At 37.7% G+C, this 22,360-nt stretch overlaps 1 protein-coding gene across 3 annotated transcripts in view; it reads right to left on the bottom strand.

The window, feature by feature from the left end:
- The window catches only part of Pde7b (phosphodiesterase 7B), a 344,306-nt gene that overhangs the window by 16,115 nt on the left and 305,831 nt on the right, over positions 1-22,360 (bottom strand). For all 3 annotated transcript variants that reach the window (XM_004871490.4, XM_004871491.4, XM_021249539.2), the window contains 6 exons: positions 20,604-20,755; positions 19,682-19,745; positions 17,720-17,815; positions 15,550-15,650; positions 13,813-13,944; positions 2,861-2,952 (listed from right to left, as the gene is read on the bottom strand). In XM_004871490.4, the coding sequence (XP_004871547.1) occupies positions 2,861-2,952; positions 13,813-13,944; positions 15,550-15,650; positions 17,720-17,815; positions 19,682-19,745; positions 20,604-20,755 (637 nt within the window). The remainder of the gene's footprint in view (positions 1-2,860; positions 2,953-13,812; positions 13,945-15,549; positions 15,651-17,719; positions 17,816-19,681; positions 19,746-20,603; positions 20,756-22,360) is intronic.

The raw sequence follows: 22,360 nt of genomic DNA, 5'->3' as shown, positions 1-22,360 counted from the left end.
AAATAATTTGACAGTTCATCTACAAATTTATATAAACATGCTAGGTAATTATTAAAGGAATAAGTTACATATTTAGATACATATTCTATTGTTTAGACTAATGAAACATTTTAAGGAGAGAAAAATCACAAATATTTGTAAATAGGAGATTAGTTAAACCCTGGTACTTTAGTACTATGCAATTATTAAATATGATGATGTGTAGCTATATTTATTGATATGGAAATGTCATGTTTTATTGTTATATTAAAAAGCAGGATACAAAGCGTGCAAAATGTGGTTTCCATGGTCACAAAAAAGAATCTGGAAAGATATAATGTGATTATGGTTGATTTTCATTTTGTTCTTTATGTTAACATTGTTTGGCTTCTTTAAAAATGTGAATATTATATTTATAATTAGAAAATAAAAATATTTTAGTTAGATATAATGTTTTGTGAATCAACTTAAAAAACAAACTAGAAACCTCAAGTAATATTTGCAACACATATGGTTACTATAGTTAATATAAGAGTTCTTACTAATAAAACTGATAGGAAAATAGGAAAAGACTAAATACAAAAATTTGTTCTTTAAATAAACAGCAATGGCCAATAAATACACAAAAATTTCAACGTCAGTTTAACTAAAAGATCCTTACTAATGGAATGAAAATCTGTTTATCTCTGAAATATATAAACACACATATGTAACATATATGTGTATATATATTCACATGTGTGTGTGAAGTTTGCAAATATTTTAAAAAATACAAGAAAGGTAAAGCCTGACTTTGATGATGGTGCATTGGTAGATTTTCTTATAATTCATAAATGGAAGTATAGGTAGTTACAGCTTTTTGGAAAAAAAATTGAAAATATGCAACAAGAACATTAAAAATTCAATTTTTGGCCAATAATAGGTATCAGCATTTGAGATAAAAACATATGCTTAAGAATTCTCATTGAGCATTATTTATAATGATAAAAAATTTTAAACAAACTAAGTTCCAAACAGTAGACATCAATTACATTGATTTGGACACCTTTTTGATGAATAACCAATTAAATAATTTAAATTTATCAGGTTTAATAATATGGGAAAAAAGCCTTTATGTAAGTGAAAAATATCAGGATGTAAATTCGAAACTAAGTCCTTTATTTTACGGTTAAATTGAAAGCAGACTAAAAGGAAATATGACAAGCTAACATTAACTAGCCCCAGATACCAGGATTACCAGTAATTTCAATTTTCTTCTAACAGGAGAAACCATATAAAGGTGCCAATATTCTAGTTTTTGACCCTACAAAAAACGACTTCATGTGATATACTTTTCTCAATTTTCCTTAGTCTTTACAGTTTATCTGTCTGTCTTTCAAAATGAGAAAAATGACTTTAAAGTATTTGTATGAGGCTAGGAGTAATGATGATGATCACAATGATAACTTTTATTATAAAGTCTTTTCACATGTACTGTTGCATAACAATTATTCTTTTGCAAAAGTAACATGGTCTTTCCCAGTGGTACATAAATGTGTGACATTTTAATTTGAAATCCATAAGGATGATAGGGAGTATCTAGGAAGTTAATGCTAAGTGAGCAACAAGCAAGATGGATGCAGGTATTATCTGGGATAACACTGTTTAACCTGGTTTCTTTCCTCTCTTTCTTTTCCTTTTCATTTTATTCTTTCCTGTTCCTCTCTACTTACCTTTTCTTTTCTCCCCTTCTCCTTCTTGATTTCTTGTTCAGTTTTTAGTTCACTTTGCATTTAGATTTTTCAGTGCTGCAATTTATTATTCTAGTAAAAGGCATACATTTTTATACTGTGCATGAGGGCTGGTTTTATTTAGTTCCAGAGGGGTAAAAAGTTCTCAAGATTAGGGCCGGGGATTTAGCTCACTGGTTCTGCCGCCTGCCTCATAAGCCCAAGGACCTGAGTTCGATCCCCGTACCAAAAAAAAAAAAAAAGTTATCAAGGTTGAAGTTTCTCTTGGAAATTCCATGTTCCTCTGGATACCAGGAAATAGCATGAGATAGTATCAGAGGGCCAGAGCATGCTACCTGTCCCGTGGGGAAATACCACTTGGTCCTTGACCTCAAGCTACGTGCTTGTCATTAAGAAGGGTGCAGCCATCTATTTTTGCCACTCAGTTAGTTCCCCTGGGTTCTGCACATTGTCATCAAACAGACCAGAATTAGTGGTGTCCTTGGAAGACAGCATAGCAGCTAACTTGGGACAAGTATGAAAATGAGGCAATGGCCTTGGATTTAGTAAGATTCGGCTTTCATACGGAGGCTAACAAACAATAGACCAGGAAACTAGTATTTCCTCTTCTGTTTGAAATGGAGGAGCCCTTAGACAAATTAATGGTGAAAAGATTGTTGGGACCAATTCATTTACTCATCGAAAGACATTTTAGAAAAGAATTTTTGATTACTATTTTTGCTAAGACTGGCAATTACAAAACACACTCAAGCCAGTCCTAAATCTAGCTTGAGAATTCCTGTGTTTCTTCTTGACAAATATTTATTCTTTGGATTTAAACGGGAGGACAATTTTGCTAACATAAAAGACAGGAATTTGGCAAAGCAGAGTGTTGATGCTGAAGAGTGTGAAAGCCGAGAGCTGTTTATGATCCCTTTTCCTGACTTCAGGTCATAAACCATGCAGGGCCTTTGCAAAGTGTGCAGAGAGATTCTGGTTTCTGGGTTGCATTAACTGACACCGCATCTCTTCTGATAGGTAACCAAAGGCAGGCAGGAAGCACAGCACTGGCTCCCTGCCCTTCATACAGGAGGTCCCAAGCACGCACGCCCCAGAAAAGGTGCTTATCTTTCCCGTGTGCACATCAGTCTGTTTCATCTTGCAGCACTTACGTCATTTCCTTTGGCAAGTGAGCCAGAAGCCTTGATTCTCGAAGCATGCCAATTGTAGATCGCCAGTGGTGATTCTCCAGCACAGACATATTCTAGAAAGAAAGAAAGAAAACAAAAGCTATAAATGAGGGAGAAGCCAGATATTTATCTTTCGCTGTGAACACAGCTGCCTGGAGATTAACATTTTCTCTCCTGCTGGTTTGTGTCTGATGACAGAGGTGGACCAGAAAAGAAACACAAAGTAAAACCACCATGAAGCCTGTCCTCAAGGCTATGAAGATGGTGGTAGAGGGACAGGCTTTGCAGCTCCTCCACTTCAGAGCTGAAAGAGGCTCTGTTAATAGCATCATTCATTTCTGCCTTTGCCTCTGATCTCAGTAGTTTGGTCAGGCAACACTAACTGTGCAAGAGAAAGTGCAGCAGTTAAAACAGGTAGCAGTGGATACCACGGTCCAATAGTCATAACATAGTTCAAGATTATCCTGCCAAACTGAGGAGAGGCCAGCCTTACAACTTGAAGTCTAATCTACTGCACGTGCTACTGTTTCTCAGTATTGATAGTTACCCCCCATGTTGGAACTATGGGGACAGCGGACCACTCAGACTCCTGAGTCCTGGTCACCTCTGTTTCGATTCACTGACCTTGTGGTGGTTAAGTCTTGTGTACCCTAAAGTTTGAGAACCACTGTCAGAGATGCAGCTCTGTCAATAACCTTCATGACCAGAATATTGACATTTATCCCATTAGGTCTATGAGTTAAAATCTACAATTGTTTCCTTGTTTAATTATCTTGATATTTCTTGTCTTGTGGGAACCTCTACTATTTTCACTCTCTCCTTTAACTTATTGTTACTTTAAATATGCTTGTTATGTGTACATTTAACTAACCATGTAAATAATGAGCTTATTATAACCCATTATGTTCTGTTCTAATTAGCAAACATTATATCCTTATCACTGATTTCATAAGAATAGAACCCTTCTCAATCCCAGGCAGTCTTTTTGCTTTACTTTCATAGTTGTTTGTTTATTCATTATTCATTTCATTTTAGGAGGGGATATAAATTTACAAAAAGAAAACAGCATTTATTAAAGGTGAGAGAAACTGTACAATTCTATTTATAGAAGGTATCTAAGGGTAGTCATAATTCTAGAGACAAGAAATATAACGGTGGTTGCCAGAGGCTAAAAGGACAGAGGAATGGGGAGTCATTGTTTAAAGGGTACAGAGTTTCTGTTTTGCAAGATGAAAATGTTTTATAGCTGTATGGTGAACATGGTTGCACAACATTATGACTCTGCTTACAACCACTGAATTACTTCAAATTAGTTAAAGTGATAAATTTAGGGTCATTTCTATTTTATCACAATACAAAAAAGCAAAAGGAAAGAAGCAAAGAAAATAATACAGACAGTACACGGAACCAGGAGTGAGACTGAACACCACCCATCACGATGCTTCTCCTGCTATTTGGAGCCACCCATGTAATCCTCAACTTTTCAGCAATTGGAAAAAGAGAACCCCCAGGAATGACGCAGTCCAGGGTCCATTAGGAAAACACAAGCTCAGGAAAACCGGAGCTATTCTTGGTTCTAAAACCAGACAAGTATTTCTCCCCCAGACTTTGTTATAATGAGTTTCACGAGGCTGAGCCTTCCACCCATCATTGTCCAGCCTGTTATATCGCTGTTTATCTCTCTCACTGTCAAGGAGTCATTATTCTGTATTCACCACATGACCACGTTTGAACCAGTGATGAGATTTTATTGCTTTCATCCACTGGTCTATTATCTCCTTTTGGGCAAGAGCCACAACATGACAAAAGAGAATGTTTGTTAGACATAACGTGCTAGACTAATCTGTTTTGATTGTAAAGATTTATGAGTGTGGAGAGCGATAGCTTAGTGTGATGTAACAGATGTTCAATCCTGCAGTGACATTTAATTCAGTTGCTCACAAGCTCACTTGCAGGAGTAATTTAGGTAGATGCAGACATGCACGCCCTCATGTGAGTTTTTAAGGGGCCAGAAAACTAAGGAGAACTAATGATAAATGACACTTAACCCTGTTGAGTGGAACGAAAGTGTACAGGGGTGGCCTTAAGCGTTGTTATTGATGCCAGCCTGACATAGCATCTTCATTAATAACCTTCCTAAAGTCAGACTACAAGGATATTGGACAGATTTTCTGGTGAAACCATATTTGGTGGACACCAGGAAAATGGAAGGAAATTTGAGTGGACACAGAAGAAAAGACCACAGAAGATATGGTTGCAATCACACCATTTTGTGGAAGTCTTTATACAAAAAATTGTGTTTTGGCTAGAACTGTGGTGGAAGCAGGGCCACTTCAGTGGCTTCCAGAGAGAAAGAAAAGAAGAGAGGTGGAGGAAGGAAAGTATCAACCTGGGAATTGAACTTAGGGCCTTGCGTCTGTTGGGCGTACATTCTACTCTCAACCCTAGAACTCACATCTTCATTCCATTTCTCCCAAAGAATTTTATTTTAATGTAATACATATCTTTATGTGTGAAAATCTTTTGTTGCTCTATCATATTCCTATGCAACAAAAATATTTAAATTTGAAATTTTAACTTAAAAGATTTTACTAACATTGGGCTCTAAGTATTATTTTTCAAGTTTGAGTTTATCATGCAATTATTACCAGTAACTAATCGATCAAAACCCATGTGTATTGAAAATCTGGAAAAACATTTATGCTTGAGAGTAAAAATTTATTGGTGCTACATCAATTTTTGAGATGGAGGAGGGAGTTATGGTACCTCAGATATAGGAGACTTCTTTTGACATTTCTAATGGTTCCTTTTGTGTTTTTACACCCAGGGTAATACGTAGTGTGACTCAGAATAGGTAAGAGGTCTGTCTGTCTTCTGTAAAGTGGAAACAGGGTGGTTGGAAAAAGTGAGAGAAAAAGTAGAACTGGTTTGGCTTCTCAGCAAGCCATTCCAGGCAGCTCAGTTTAAGGATCTGAAAATGGATTCTGTTAACACTACTCCTGCCTGTGTACCTCTTGGAAAGTACCCCACGGTACACACATATTCTGTTTGAAAACTGCTGCCATCCGTGACTGCTTTGGAGAACAGTGAGCATATCTTATTCATCTTTGTCCCACAGTATGTGGCACAGTGCCACTTTAATAAGTAAATATTTGTTGAGTGGATTCAGAGTAATTAATCTACCAAACCCCACATGCCAGTAGCTGCAAAAGTTCACAGAACTGTTAAAGAGTCTGACTTGAATTTTTGGTTAAGATCTGGTAGAAACCAGACTTGGGGTCTTATGTTGTGAAATCCTTAGACACAAACCACTGAAAATTTTAAATTATTATGGCAATTGGCTCTTCCCACTACTCATTCACAGACAATCAGGGTATAATGTATACCAGGTAGTATTTGTCAATTACAAGATGCAAATGAGAAGATCATTAGAAAGAATCATTTCCACTCATTCTGCAGGGTGTCTCTTAGTGTGGTCTTAGTCAGAACATATAATCAGCAGGAGCAGCTACTAAACACTGGACCCGTGCTGCATACCGAGGGAACAACATGAATGAGTAGGTGCTCAGAGACTTACTGTCCACCTGGAAGATGGGTATCTATCCAGCGATGGTAATTTAGACTGATGAGTACTGGATGAGGGAAGCAATAGAAGACTGTGAAATCATGTCAGAGGGGCACGGAAGATGGATTTTAGGGGAAAAGAAGGCTTTCAGGAGAAAGACAGGGCAAAGTTGAGAACAAAGGGAGGAGAGAGTGAGAGAACTCAGTATAGACAATATGTTCTATTATACATTTGATCGGAACAAAATATACTATGCAGTAGTACATTTGATTAAAATAAGCAGAAGAGTATGTGTCAAGATCTGTAAGCAAGAGGGACACTTTATATCTTTTTTCTCTATTTTATTGTTACTTTTTAATCATTAGAAATTATCCCTTTCTAATATACTACATATTTTATTTACTTTGTTTCCTCTAGGATAATCCAGGGATTTTTATTTGTTTTGTTCATCTTCTGTGTTCCTAGTACCCAGCATGTATTAAGTACTCCATAAATATTTGTTGAATGACTGATGTATTTGGGAGACTTTAAGTAGTTCCGACTTGATGATGTGCAGGAGACTTGGAGGGAGACAGTGGAAAAAGGATGGGAGTGATAACAGGGGCCAGCTCACACGGGGCTGGTACACTGTGTCTGGCAATTTGCATGTAAGCCTGAGGAGCAGTGGGATTTTGAGCAGGAATTCATATGGTCACGTTTGAGTTTCAGAAGATTCCTTCTGGCTGCAAAGTGGGGGAAAGGATTGGGTCCAGGCAAGGCTGCTGAGTGTATGTAGATCAAGGAGGAAGGAGACAGGGTGCCCTGAACTAGGGACAGGCAAAGGCTAGGGAGTAGGTCAGTTTCCTGGTGCTCCCTAGCGAACTGCCAGGGAAGCTAAGGCCATGTCCTCCCTCCCGTGGAGGGAGGGAGTTGCTCTGGCTGTCACAACTCAGACCACTGTCAGCAAAAGGTAAATCAAAAGAAGGAAGAAAATGGCCCTAGAGGTGAACGTATGGCCAGATGATTTCACATTAATATCCTTTGAAATCCCAGCTGGTCTTGGAATACACATTAGGCACGACCTCTGTCTATCTTGAAGAAGCATTAGCTCAGCAATTTCACATTATCCCAGTGGCAGTATGTTCTCCTGCCTCAGACTCTGCGTATTGCAGATTTAAGAATAATCTCCAGCTTGAAGTTGAAAGAGCAAACATCCATCTTTGTGGCCACAGATCTAATAGAATTTTAATTGGGAAAAAACAAAACCCTTACAATGTTTTGGTGTTATCTGCTTCCAACCCCCCCGGGCTCTCCTGGCTCGCTGCAGCTCTTTTCCTTTCCTTGCTAGAACAATGTTGAAGGCAAAAACTTGATTTTCTTCTGTGTCTGAATTACCAAGTATGATCCACTCTTGAGACAAAACAATCTCTTTATTAGCTAATAGTAACATGTCTGGCATTTAATAAACCATCAACACAGGTTTTTAAATTAAATCAAGAGGCTATTTAACAGAGAATCCTGCAGAGCTGCTGTCATACAAGGCAGCTCTAAACTGGCTTCTCTCTTATTTATTGGATTTTTAAAAAATTAAAATACTGAGAGTGTTGTTGATTAATCACTTCTGATGTACAGTAGGAATCAAAAGTAATGATACCTTTTAAATCCAGAGGATAGAAGAAGAAAACAACAGGAACATAGTCTGTGTTTCCATTTTTAATTGCTCATGAAACAAGATGCAAGACTTTGGGAAATAACAGATGCTGCAGAGCATTCCTCTAACAAGGCAAGTGGTCTCCTTGGTGATACACCAAAAGCCCAGCCTAGGAGGTCTAGAGGAAGAGAAGTGTCTTGAGTCCGGAACAAGACCTTGGTCTGTCAAGAACTTATGGCCTTGCCTTGTGTAGTGCTTGTTTGCAGACCTCTCTCTCTCATTTCATCTGTCCAAGACATCGGTCTCAGAGCAAGGAGTGTGGATGTCACTTGCTGTCCACTGGGCAGGCCTGTGTTCATATGAGGGCCCTCAGAAACAGATAGAACAGAAAGTCAAACTTGAACCTGTCTTCTAAAATTTTAACACTGTGTGCCCAGAACACCTGTTGTCCTGTAGAATGTGCGAGATAATGCACAATTTTTGCACATGCTTGTTTTGGCAAGGTCATGGGATCACGTCGAAGAAACATTCGTCCTGGCTCTGTCTGCTTCATGTTTGCAATTCAGAATTGTTAAAAAGAAAAAGTGATTAAAAACGTTTAACCTGGGCCGGGGATGTAGCTCAGTGGCAGTGTATCTGCCTGGCAAGCACAAGGTCCTGAGTTTGATTCCCAGTACCAGGGAAAAAAAAAGGTTAACCCTCTAAGTGCCTGCACAAATGATTAAGAAAAATGATATCAACTTCCGCAAGATATTATAGACTATAAATAATATTTTATGAAACAATGAATTATTCATTACTTTATTCAGATAGTGTGTTCTGTCACTCATTAATATGTAGTTGCATCTTACCCAAAGGAACCAAATCTTACTGATTTATTTTTAATTTTTTACGTTTATTGGTACATGTTCATTTTAACAGTGATTACATTCATCACGGGGAGTTGGTAAATGTGCATGACACATCTTAATTCTTTTCACTCCTCCTTACCCTCTCCTCTTTCTCACCTTCCTATACCTCTAGATCCTCTTCCCATTTGCAAAAGAGTTATCTCCCTATTTCATATCAGCTATCTCCTGTCTTGCTCTTTCAATTATTTATATTTTGGGCTTGTTTCTCATACAAGAGAAATCATGTGCTATTTATGCTCACATGTCTGATTTATTTCACTTAACATCATGGTCTTAAGGTGCATTCATGTTCCTACAGAAGACTCAAATTTATCATTCCAAAAGCAGTCACATTTTAAATAGAACTGAAGAGATTCCTTTTACATTTGTGATATGCACCATTTTATCTGCTTTAATGCTTATTTTATGAATCGATGAGCCCACCTTTAGCTTTGTGTTTGTGGGGCTGGAGGGTGAAGGGATTTCTCATCTGCTCCTTTCCCTCTGGGTCCACCCTGACACCTGGAGTTCATCCAGTCTGCTGAGCGAGGTGCCAGGTGGAAGTGCCTGCAATGCCTTTCTGATGAACTTGGGTGGCAGTTCAGCTGGGGGGCGGCCCAGATGGTAGACAATGGAGGAGGGAGCCCTCTGACCTGGCCTTCACTCCAGCTGCCCTGGCTCTTTCTTTATCTTGGGCAGAAGCACATGCGGAGCATTATGCAATAATCTTCTTATTTTTCAGAACTAAAAGAGCACAGCCAACAAAAGGAAGGAGAGGAAGTCCTTTTCCATTTTATCTCATTTATAGTAAGTCTGGATTGTAGCAAAGTCACGCACAGGGTGTTCTCAAAGCCACATAATTCCTGGCAAGTGGTCTCTAAGGTATTCTTCTTGACTAAATGTGTATAATATATATATATATATTTCATTTGTTGCCACGGTTCTTAACATTTTGTGAATCTGTAACATTTTAAAACTTGATGATGAAAGTTATAGGTCTTCTCCCCAAAATGCATAGGTATATCTCATGAAAATTTGCATATACTTTTGCAAATCCCATTCATGTTTCAACCAACAGGGCCTTGATAGGGTAAAAGGCCACATTGTCATGATTTAAAAATGTGTTACTTATGGTCTTATTCAGTTTATATATTATGTAACAATGATTTTTTTCTTCAAATTGAAAACCTGAAAAATTATGTAAGTTCATCTACAACTCAATGCAGAGTGAAGACCTCATGATTCAAGCCATGTCCTTACAAGGAACTTGCAATTTATACTAGAGAATATAAACTTAATTGTGACATGCCCAAGACACTGGTCTGAGTACAGAAGACCTTGACGGCAGGCTATGCTCAGCTGGGGGCCATGGGGACATTCCGTTTGCAGTTACTCTGAAGTTCCAGTTTTTAATCTCCAAAGCATCCCAGCTCATCCTGCTTATAATGTCCCCCTCATCTCAACTATTAACAATATTACTCACATTTGGAGGCTCAGCTTACATCATTCTTCCTCTGTGATTTTTTTCCTCTAAAGCCATTGGCAGATCAATTTCTCTTTCCCTTGTGTCTTTCCATCACATTTGTTTGTAGCTGGGTACTTTAAAGTGCTGAGCAAAGTCTATAACCCTTTTGTTTCCCATACTAGATGAGGAGGACTTGGAAGAGAGCACTTAGTTTCTTCAGATAACAGGTGATCGATATGAGTTTCAGAGGCAGTATATGTAGTGTTTAGGTACTTCGGCTCTAGGTAAAGATGTGGGTTTATTTAGCTGCTTATTTTCCAGAAAAAAACCTTGAATTTCCCAAGTATCAATTGGAAAATAGGTATGATAATAATACCCACTCCACCAGGCTATTGTGAAGATGAAATAATATAATACATAAAAACATTTAGCGTAGTGCTTTGATTATAATAAATGTTGAATAAAGTGTAGTTATATAATTTGTTGAGCAGCATTTTTGTCTTTATTATTTTATTTATCATTTGATTGACATAATTATATGTATTTTGGGGGTTCGATGTGATGTTTTGATTCATATATACATTTTGAATGATACAATCAGGGTAATTAGCATATCTACCACCTTAAACTTTTATCATGTCTTTATGGTGAGTATATTCTAATCCCTGTCTTTTAGCTATTTGGGGATATATACTACTGAGAGTTCTAGTCATCCGAGCATGTGAAGGAGCACCAGACTCACTCCTATCTAACTATGACAGTGTACCTGCTGGCCAGCCCTCTTCCCTCCCCACTTCATCTCTCCTCTCCCTAGCCCACTAGTCTACTCTCAACCTCTGTGGATTAACTTTTTAAAATTACACAGATGATTGAGATCATGCTGCATTTCTCTTTCTGAACAGAGTTTTGGTAAGGAATTATCTTTATCTTTTTGGAATTGTGTAATATAGTTAATAAACAAGTATAGGCTAAAATGAAGATATCGTAAACTTTCAGAAAAAAAATAAAACCTATTATTTTCAGGTCCTTTTAAACAACTTTTCCTTTCAATCTATAAAGTCTCATTTTAGCTGATCAAGTTTCAGCTAGTCTAGCCAGCTCTAGGCCACTGACAGCGTCCTTATGATCCAATGTGATATTGATTTGCTTCTAACACTGTCTCTAAACTGAAAGACAGATCTCTATCCTCTAAGAGATTCTAAGACTAGTTAAGCAGGTGACTTATGAAAATAGTATCCTTTTTTTTGTTTTGTTTCTTGACACAGGGTCTTGTTATGTATTCCAGGCTGGCCTTGAACTCACTGTGTAGCCCAGGCTGGCCTGGTACCTGCAGCTGGGATTACAGGCGTGGTCCATCACGCCTGGCAAAAATATATCTTTTAAACATGGTTTTGAGCCCTCTACTTGAAATTCTCTCTCACCATTATCCTTCTCTTTCCTAGCAGGAATCAGGCCAGTCGTTTCAAGTGGATAAATTTCCTTCTGGAAAAAACAGTGGCTCACTGTACTGTGGTAACTGACATCTTTGGATGCAAAGAACCAGCACAGGTATTAACTTGCTAAAGATAAAAATATTATATCTGTATGTGCACCTTCAGCTAGCTCCTCAAATTCCTTCAAACCAGAGTTAAATTCATTTGGATTTTGCTCATTTTGAGCACCTGAATTTGAACAAATGTTTAAGGCCAGAGATTGTGTTTATTCCTCTTGATGCTCCTAGATTTGAGTTTTCAGCTGATATATGCAATAACGAATTTGCCGTTTAAAAATATACAAAATTATGTTGCATTTTTAAAAAACTAGAATTTAGTTGTTTTGGAATATTTATTTTTAATAAAGATATTGAAATAAAAATTATTAAAGACTATTTGGACTTCAAATTTAAGTTAGGAATCCATTTTTTCTGAGGAAATCTTTTAGTGTCCATACCAGGTAGATCAGAGTATCTTTCTTTTGAGAATCCATTTTTGTTACTTATCAGTGAGAACTTAATTCTTCACTATTAATAATATTCTACATTTATTTTCTTGATTTTAATGCCTTTAACATCTGGCATATTTCTTTCTGACTTCCTGTCTGAATGAGAATTCATTATGTGTCTATTTATATACTACATGTGAAAATAGTTTCATGACCCCTATTTTTTATGTGCAAATCAGTCAACAGCAGTAGATGTTCTTTTAATATTTCATTGACATGATTTATTTGATAACAAGAAATTAGAATTATGTAAGCATTTACATAATATGGGAATGGATCAAATAGAGAACCTTGACTGATTCCCCTTATCTAATAACAGACATGTGAAGAAGTCAGGAATTGAAATCTACTTTGGGGCTCTTAGGATAGTCATTCATTTTTCCTTAGTCATATGTCTATGTTTTATTTAAGCAATACATTCAGCTTTTGAGATGACTGGGAAAAATTAATTTTTGTTTTGTGTTTCTTTTTGTTTTTGTTCTGCCACCCTGCCCCTCTCCCTGGCCATGTCTGTCCCAGTGTTAGGTGCTGGCTGCCATGCAAGGTGGGCCTGTAAACTTGGAATGCTTATTCCTACTTGTGCCAGAAGCCAATCTCTTGGACAGAGAAAGGCTTTCTTCATGTTCCAGTTCTGCTTTATTGGAAATAAAGGGATCCTAGGCTACAGAATCTGGTTTAACACAGTTGTTCTGTGGGGATCTGTTAGGAATTCTTGGTAGTCCATTTTATTTTCAAAAGGTCTACTAAAGTAGAGATAGATGACTCCCTCATAGGAAATGATTTTGTTAGTGACAAATGAAGTTATCCAAAGAACCACATTAAAATTCTGAGAGTGATTCATTTATGATATAGGGCCTAATATCTGAAATGATGTCATAGACAAGAGTTCTTCAGGGCAAACTACTCATGCTGCTGAGTTATTTTCTGAAAACAAAGTTAAAAGAAAACTTTTTATTTTCTAAAACAGGCCCTTTTGTCTTTGATAACATACTTCTGATTCAGAAGCCAATAAAGTTTAGAAGGCCCTAGAGATTCAAGTCTGAATTAGGATTACACCTGGGAAGCTTTGCAAGAACTGGCCTCAGCTGGTCATCACATGCAAGCCAGTCTCCATAGAGACAGACATACTCGGACCATCATCAAAGGGTGGTTCAGGGATCCTGACTTAGGACAGTTTCAAACCTGCTTTGGAGTACATTGAATTCCTTGGATATCCTTGTACATCAGTTTAATCTCCTTTGGGGGAGATGCCGGACCTATATCGAATCCATGGTCTTTGAATGTGGGCTCCATCACTGAGGCTGACCTTCAATGAAGGTTGTCTCCAAGGGCAAGATCACTTCCAAGCTCTGGGCCTAAAACAAGGGACTGTACGGTGTCTGGTGCCATGTTGGGCTCCCTTACCTGATACAGGTTGGCAAGGTGGTGGTTCGTTTTGATCAAAAATGGCTGGTTCACTCCTGGATGGTCAACATCGTGTGCTGCTGCGGCCAGTAGTCCAAGCATGATGTCCAAGGGTGTGAGGAAGCTGGCCAGCTGTTAAAAAAAATCAAACTGAGAGGTTGATGTGCTTCCACAAATAGGGTGACATTAGTTTGGGTTAAATCAAATAGAACGAAGCATTGTTTAGGTCTGTCAGCAGACCTTTACCCTTTGAGGGATTCAACAAGGTAATATGCACATGGAATTGCAGGGAGATATAGAAGGGCTATATGGAAGGTAACTGAGTAAACTCTGGTTGTGTAGATCATTCAGGTACCCTCCTCTTCCTTCTGCCACGCTATTTTGTTCTGTTGTAATGGCATTGCTTATTAGCAACTCTGCTATCTGGTAGGCAGGGAGATTGAAATCAGCCTTGCTCCTAGAGAAAGTTGTAAATGAAGGAAAAAGTTGAAACCAAGGAGATGGACACACTGAAAGAATCATTTCTGTGTTTCAACTAATATATCTTTCCCACTTCTTTGAAAGAAGTGGGCTGAATTGAAAAACTTGCATACTTCATTAATATGTAATAAATAATGGGGGAATGTGTGAGAATATTTTGTTTTTTGGTTAGATAGGAGAATAACCAAGGAAATGGGAATCCAGTATGTGATGTTATAACTTTTGGACTTTTTAGAGGTTAAAAAGTAAAACCATTAATGTTTGGGGGATATTTTATAGGTATGAGACATCTACCCAGATTTGTCCTAAGAATGCCTATTTGATGTCTGTAGATTTATGTTTGATGTTAAAGCATCTTTATATTTAGTGGGTTGGTAAAATTGATTGAACCAAACAGAGCTGTGGACTGGAATATCATTTTCCAAAAACCACAGGAAAACTCATCCTGTACATTGTACCAAAAACCTAAATTTTAGCCAGGTGCAGTGGTGCACACTTGTAATCCCAGATGCTTGGGAGGCTGAGGCAGGAGGATCACAGGTTTGAGGCCAGTCTAGACTACAGAGCAAGATTCTATCTCAAAATAAAAAAATAAAAAGAGTTGGAGATGTAGCTCAGTGCCCATGGATTCTGTCCCAAGTACTGCAAAAACAAAAACAACAAAAATAAACCCCTTAAATTTTGTATAGCTAAGAATCGCTTTAGATTGTGAGTAATGAACATTATCATTATGTTTTTATTTTTAACACTGGGTGCTTTATTGTGTCAGAATATGCTTATTAAGAGGTCTCTGACATTCACAAGTTTTCATGATCTCTGAATTCAGTTGGCCAAGGAGGAAATGGAACTTGACCTTTTTAATGGATTTTGATTCCATTTGTTGACCAAAAACTATGAGGTAGAAAACTTTTTCAATAAAGTTCAATGTCAGGGTTGTTTGTGGTAAACGTCCAAGGCACAGAGCTAGTTTTTGGGACCACTGAATACATCTAGGAGGTAGATTGCCATGGAGAATGTTGCTTTTGTCGTAATGCAGCCTTGAAAATATGGAAAGGAACCTCAGAAATTCATATCCCTTTTCATGAATATTATTAGATTTTCAGAGCTGATACTGAAACTTTAATATAAATAATTTTGCATTCATATTGTGAATGACTCCTAACATACTTGTTTGGATATGTTGGGTAATTTGGAACCAAGCAGGTAGTTTACTTTGTGTTTCCAGATGGCTGAGGGAGTAGCTGGGTCTTGCTTTACCTTTGGCTCCTTCAGGTAGCAATGCATGGCCTGGGTGACGTCAGCGGCATGAACAGCATTGTGATATGGGTTTTGGCCATGGTAATCTTCTTGAACCATGACTAGGAGGTAAACAGATATCTCAGTCAGCTAAAACCAAAATGAGACTGACATACTAGATCAGATTATTGAGGATGCTTTTTGTTAAAAAATACTACTGTCTCCAAATGCATGGCCTGGGGATCCTTTAAAAATGAAGGTGGTTTGTAAGCTTGGCAGTTTTACTGGGCTGCTTGAAGTGGAGAGGAGGGGGAGATTTGAGAGGAGAAAGGCCAAAAGGATTTGTGAGGCTCTTGGGATTTCTCACCTCCCTCATAAATCACCCCTTTCTAGGATTCATGAAGGCCCTCATTCATAGAAAAAATAAATATGTAGGAAAAGGACAACTTTATTTCACACCATAGTTTAATTATTTAAGTTTGCTGCCATTTATGAATAATATGCCATAAATGAAGCTTCCTTTCAGAGCCCTGGTAGCATCAGATTCCTAATACCCAATGACTGCATTACCACCTGAATAATAAATTCTGACCCACACAGATCTGAGGCTTCTTCAGTTAGAAATTTAGAGCACTGCACTGATCCAAATGAAGCCTTCTTGGCTTTATTTCTACCTTATTCAAGGTCAGGTGGCATCTCTCATACCTCTGCAGTCTAATGCAAGGCCCAGAGTGCTCTTGGAACCAAGCTGAATGATAGGTGAGGCAGTTTTGGCTCGCCGTTTACCGAAGCCACTAGCCTGCTATGGCCCAGAACCAAGTCAGTGCTTAAGATGTGATACATTTGGTGTGGACAGCGTGTTCAGATTTGTAAGTGTGGCCATATTCTCTGCCTGTGTTATGAGCCTGGCTCTGGATTCTGGTGGTAACTCAGTTACTAAGACTGCATTTAAAAATGTTCTCTTGGTACATATATGTGTCCAAAGAATCTGTATCTGTATCTTCTCCTTTAGACAAGTCAAAATTATTTGGCCTTATTCATGGCCATTACTTTGTTCAAATAATTAAAATGCAATCAGCCTGAGGTTCTTTATGTTTCTGGCATGAATTCGTGTTTTGTTGGATATTTCTGTTGTGCCACATATACTTTTATTTAGCAGCTTTGTCTCACAATTATTTAAACCCTGGCTCTATCACTTATTATGTGTAGTGGGCAAATTACTTAATTACCAGTTTCCTCAGCTTCCTTCTCTTTAAAATGAAAATAACAGCAGTGCTGAGCTTAAGGTATTGCTGTGAGGATTCGATGTGTTAATACATGCTAGACCTTGGAATAGGTCCCAGAAGATGTGAGCACCAAGTAAGCCTGGCTCTGGAGGCTGTTGTTATTTTACTCCTGATGACAGTAATTCGGCTTCCAAATTCAGAATGCAGCCATGTGGCAAGTTAAAGAAGCTAGAAACATGCTAAATGGCAGAGGAAGCCATTTGGTGATTAGAAATCTTCCCTGGATAATTCATTGACAGATAAATAAGAATATGAACAAAATCAAAGAATAACCAGGACTGCTTTTTGATTAAAAGTGATGGCCCAGTTGAGTGGAAAGATCACAGACTTTCAAGTTAGACAGGTCTCAGTGTGAAGAGAGGTCCTGCCACTTCTTAGTAACTGGTCTTGGGAAAGTAATGGAACCTCTTATTACCTCTCCTTAACTGTGGGCCAAGTGGTGATGATAATGTCCAACCTGTAGATTTGTTTAAACGGTTAGAAATAGCTTACCTAAAGTACCCTGCCCATAGTGGGTGCTACATAATGGTAGTTTTAATAATTATTTTTAAAAAATGCCTATTGAAGATTTTCAACAATTTTTGTGCTGATTAGAATTAATTGAGAATACCCTGCTGGTTTTTTTTGTTAATAAAGAGCAGATTAGAATCTTCTTTGACAGCTGTATGTTTTTTGATGGTTTTGTTTCGAAAGCCTGAATCTATTGTAAAGATAACTAATCAAGTAGACAATTTATCAATGATTTAAGCTAGGTAAATCATGTTTTAAAACGAAAGTTTGACCATTGAAAATTAATTTGAGGCCTTTATCCACTATGCTATGGCTCTTGCCACTTTATATGAAACAGTATTATGGACTGTTATTATTCATGGGGATGGAAGTAGGAATATGGAATGAGGACTTACCTAAAAACCTGTGCAAGGTCACCATATCCAGCTTGAAATGGTGAATGAGTCCATGGGTGTTGAAGAGGTGGCACAGCAGTGTTACCAGGCTGTTTCCTAGAGGAGGACAGTCATCTGCTTTAAATAATTTTTATCACCACTAAAATATAAAGACTGAAAATAAAGATCCAAAGTCCCTCTGTAATAAGGCTTCTTTGACAGAACCCTCCTCCCTTTGGATCTGAAATTATTCAAGCATAGAGAATATTGTTACTATGATTTTCTCTTATTCTACAAATAAAGTTAGCTCAATCTTCTCCCTATACCAAAGGAAATAAAAATATTAGAACAAGGAGTGTGCCTACTGAAGTGTCAAGAACACATGTGTGGGTATATAAATATATGTATATACTTAAAAGACACAGTTAATGGCTTGAAATGTAACATTTCCAGTTAACTTTAATTTATAGAGGTATCTAAACCGTGGTATTTCTTAACAGTTGCAGCCTATTTTTCTTCCTATGAAAAGTCACCTGAGAGGAGATCTGACTATAAGATATTTTAGAATGCAAACCAGCGGAGTTGTAAACTTGAAACTATAATAACTTATAAGTGTTTAAGAGCCATTGTTTACTTAAGAATAATGATTTTGAATTTAAAAAACCCTAAAGAGTTTAAGACTTTGAAATGGACTGGCCTGGCTGCCTTGAATGGAAAACTAGAAGTACCCTAGGCACATTCTTTCAGGGTATCTCATTCAGTGGGTCTCTGCAAATTTATATTGATTTTGAATTCTTTCACAACTCTCAAGGTAGCAATAACAAATAGCATCGCCAATGATTCGTGCCCACAGACTCATAAATGAAATTGGTCTGGTAGAAATACAACTAATTTCCTCCACTTGATTTTTCCACTACTTATAAATTCATTTCAGCATTTCTTTTTGCATATAGGTGTGTGGCTCTTTGAATTCTCCTCTTGTACAAATGATAGCATCTTACCAGATCTCTAATTAATTGAGTTAATTAAATCTTTGATATATGTTCATTTCATATTTTGATTCCAATCATAACTGTATTCTCTTTTAAACAAATAGTATTTGACAAATTCTTTTGTCAACAGTTAATTTCATTTGTCAGTATCCCTTTCTCAGTTGATTTGAGCAAGGTGAAATGCAAAGTTATGGGATCCATCGCCCTAAGTCCAGTTGTCTTTCCATAGTGTAAAGATCCATCTGTGACCTTAACTGCACATTGTTTGCTGAGTAATGGAATGATGACAAAATCATCTGTAATGATTTAAAGTACAAATTTGGTAGGTGATAAGACATACCAACATCCCCAGTAAGTCTAACATCTTTCATTGGCTCCCTAAGCTTATCCACGTTTGTTTAATGGACAGATAAAAATATATTAAGATGTTACTATTTTCTTAAGGAAGGCTTTTATGGGCTCCAAAACTTAAAAAGTGAAACCAATAGGAATGTTCACTTTCTTCTTCAGCTGCAGCTTTTACATTCTATTCCTGGCAGTTGTTTTCTTCTGATGTTGGCAAACATATGGGAGCATTACCTGCAGTAGGGCAGACTCAGAGCGTTTTAAAATGCTGCACAGCCTGCCTGTAAGTCAGGACCAAGGAGATGTGCTTTTGTGTTTCCAGTTTTCATCGGCTAACAATGAACTTCCTACTTTTGGATGTGGCCAAAGTATTTTGCAAAGAAAGAATCTAATCTGCGGTTTCCTAATTCCTTTGAGATTATCAAGGTCAGAAGGAAACTGTCCTGATTCTAAGGCTAAATGCAGTCCTCATTTTTCATCTAAATCATTTTTCCCTTGCTCTGGTTCTTCTTGAGAGATTATAGATTTATGAAAGCGGGGAAAAAAGGAAAAAAGGTTAACATGTTTAAAAATAAATTTTGTGTCTCATGAAATGAATCCCACTTTATGGTGTGTATTTTAGTGAGAATTCTTTTGGGTAACTTACCATTTGTCAAGCGATCAAACAAGAAAATGTCAAAGTCCCACATTCCCACTTTGGAGAGCATATGCTGAAAAGGCAAACAAAAAATAGCACCCAAATGAATCACATCAAGAACTAAACATTTACTTTGAGACACAGTGAATTAAACAATTAAGAAGTTGGAAATAGCACACTATTTTCTGTGTACAACTGGTTTGGAATAAATCAAATCTTACTCTACTCTCTAACGACAGTTTAAGGGACAAGCTTTGGACTTTAACTGCTTGACACTGTTACCTGTGTCACTCCCTGGTGGTGAGACCTTGGCTACAACCCTCAAGTTCTCTGGGCCCCAGTTTCTTCACTTGGACAATGTGACTAATGTTATGGACCTCAGAGGACTGACTAAAGAAATACTGCAAAGCGCTTGATGTGGGGTTCATGCATGGTGAGCCCACATGTTGGTGTCTGTTAAACTGTGGTTCAGTCAAGTCTCTACACCACAAGCTACTGTATACAGAAGGAAGAAGGATTGTGCAGCGAAAACAATTGCTGAACACATTATTCTACTATGTGGCCTGAATGCGAAATTAACCATTGCATAGGAAACTGAAGAGGAGGTCACTGAAAATATTGGATAATTTAAAGGCTTATTGTCTAATGCATACTTACTAGCTTTTCCTTTTTAAAACTATCCCATGCTTAGAATTGGCTGTTGATACAAAAGCCCCAGTTGTAGAAGCTATCCTTTCTAAAGTTCCTGAAACTGCACACACCTCTTTCCACACAGCTTATATTTGAGGAAAAAGTCCAGATGTGTTAAGTAACTAACCCAGAGTCACAGAGCTCCTCAGAAGCAAAGCAGGACTCAGACCCAGGTGTTGTCAGCTGAGGACAGTCTGAGCCACCTGGCTACTGCAGGGAGGCAGAGGGGTGACTGGCTTACCCTGGCCTGTCCAAGGTAGTCTTCATCCAGCAGGTGGAGAGGGGCTTGTGGTATAATGCCACGGAGCAGCCTCGATGCATGGAAATATCTTTGGAAACTTAACAGTCTTTTCACCTTTCTCCTGGTGCCAATTTCCCCTGAGTGTGTTGTATCTGTGGGAAGTAACCAAATGCAGAAGTTGAAGTATTTAAAAGAGAGCTTATTTTATCCACTGTGTAAAAAATGATGTATTAAAAGGAGGGAAAATTAAAGGATGCTCTCAGTACTTTGAGGGCTAATGAGTTAAATATAGTCTACCTAATGCTATATTGGAAATTCTTCCAGAACATAAATTATATTTCTTTATATGGCATTTATTAAAATGTCAAGATATTTATAAATGTACTTTAGGAACACATGGATTATATAAATTAAAATTTCAATTATTTTCCTGGAATGTGAAATCTACACACTTCTGCATGCATTTGAAATAAGTATTTTTTTCCCGGTTGTACTGGAACTAAGACTCAAAAATTTAGACCAAGCTCTCACTCACACTCTCTCCATGCTGATGAACTCTTTCACCTGAATTGGAAGAGCTGTGAGGGAAACATTTTCTAACAAGCAGACAGGATAGAATGCTTGCTTTCTCCCATCCAAGTACTAACCAGGCCCAGCCCTGCTTAGCTTCCAAGATCAGGCACGTTAGGGTGGTATGGACTTAGACAGGATGCTTGCTTTCAAAGGGAGTATATTCTCTTTCACTGGTAGCCATAAATGTCTGATGTTGGCAGTAGAAGTATTTTTCTACTCATATCACTTGACTATGACATCACGGTTGTTGTCCAGAAATGTGCCAGGTGCATTATTTGAATGTCTATCAAGGTATGTCTTATCTCAGCCCAAGTTTTATGAGTCACTCTAGGGCCACATAGGTGACATCTGGTGACGGTTTTAGACCTAGAGATAATTTAACAATTTAGTAGAAAAATGTACAGCTCACATATAAAGTAATTTTGGTTTCTGTCATAGCTTTTCCCATCTCTCTCTTTCCCCCTTGGAACTCAAAATCACAACAAATGCCAGCAACAGAGGAAACAATGGGCACTCTTGATGACAGTGAATGACTAGCATCAGTTCATTACTTAGGTTGTATTATGCATGCAAATTCGGGACTGGCAAGACCTACTGTCCTCTGGAAATGCTGCCTGATTAAAATTATTTTTATTTTAAAATGGATCTAGATTTCATCCATGAAAAGAGAACAAATATATACAGATAGAGGTAAGTGGAGTATAACTGAAGTGTTTAAGCACACTTCAACATTAAAAATGATGTATATGGACTCCATTCTGCTGGTGGGTTCTCATTTACACGATTTTATTAAATCAAAGTACAGGATAAAATGATTCATTCATTCATGTTAAAAAATGAATGCTTCCTTTGGAACGTGCACTCTTCTAGATTCTTCAGTAAGTTCTAGATACCACAGTAAGAAAAACCAATATCTCTTCCCTCATGAAGCTTACATTTTGGCAGAGAAAGACAATATATAACATAAAAATAAATTATAAAATCTATTAGAAGGAGGTAAATATAGTGGGGGGAAAATAAAGCAGAAAACAGAGGATCAGAGGTTCTGTGTATGTGTGTGTGTGGGGGGGGGTGGGGGTAGTCAGCAATGGCTACGAGAGGGTACAATTTGATGAAAACTTGAAGGGGATGGAGTTGGCCAAGCAGGTATCTGGAGAAACACTTTCCACACAGAGGAACCAGCT

This window comes from Heterocephalus glaber, unplaced genomic scaffold (assembly GCF_053883595.1).
Source record: "Heterocephalus glaber isolate CG9 unplaced genomic scaffold, H.glaber_assembly_v1.0 deba00001550, whole genome shotgun sequence".
In the NCBI taxonomy this organism is placed as follows: domain Eukaryota; kingdom Metazoa; phylum Chordata; class Mammalia; order Rodentia; family Bathyergidae; genus Heterocephalus; species Heterocephalus glaber.
The sequence above is the reverse complement of the archived record's forward strand: the minus strand, read 5'-3'. Positions and strand labels throughout refer to the sequence as shown.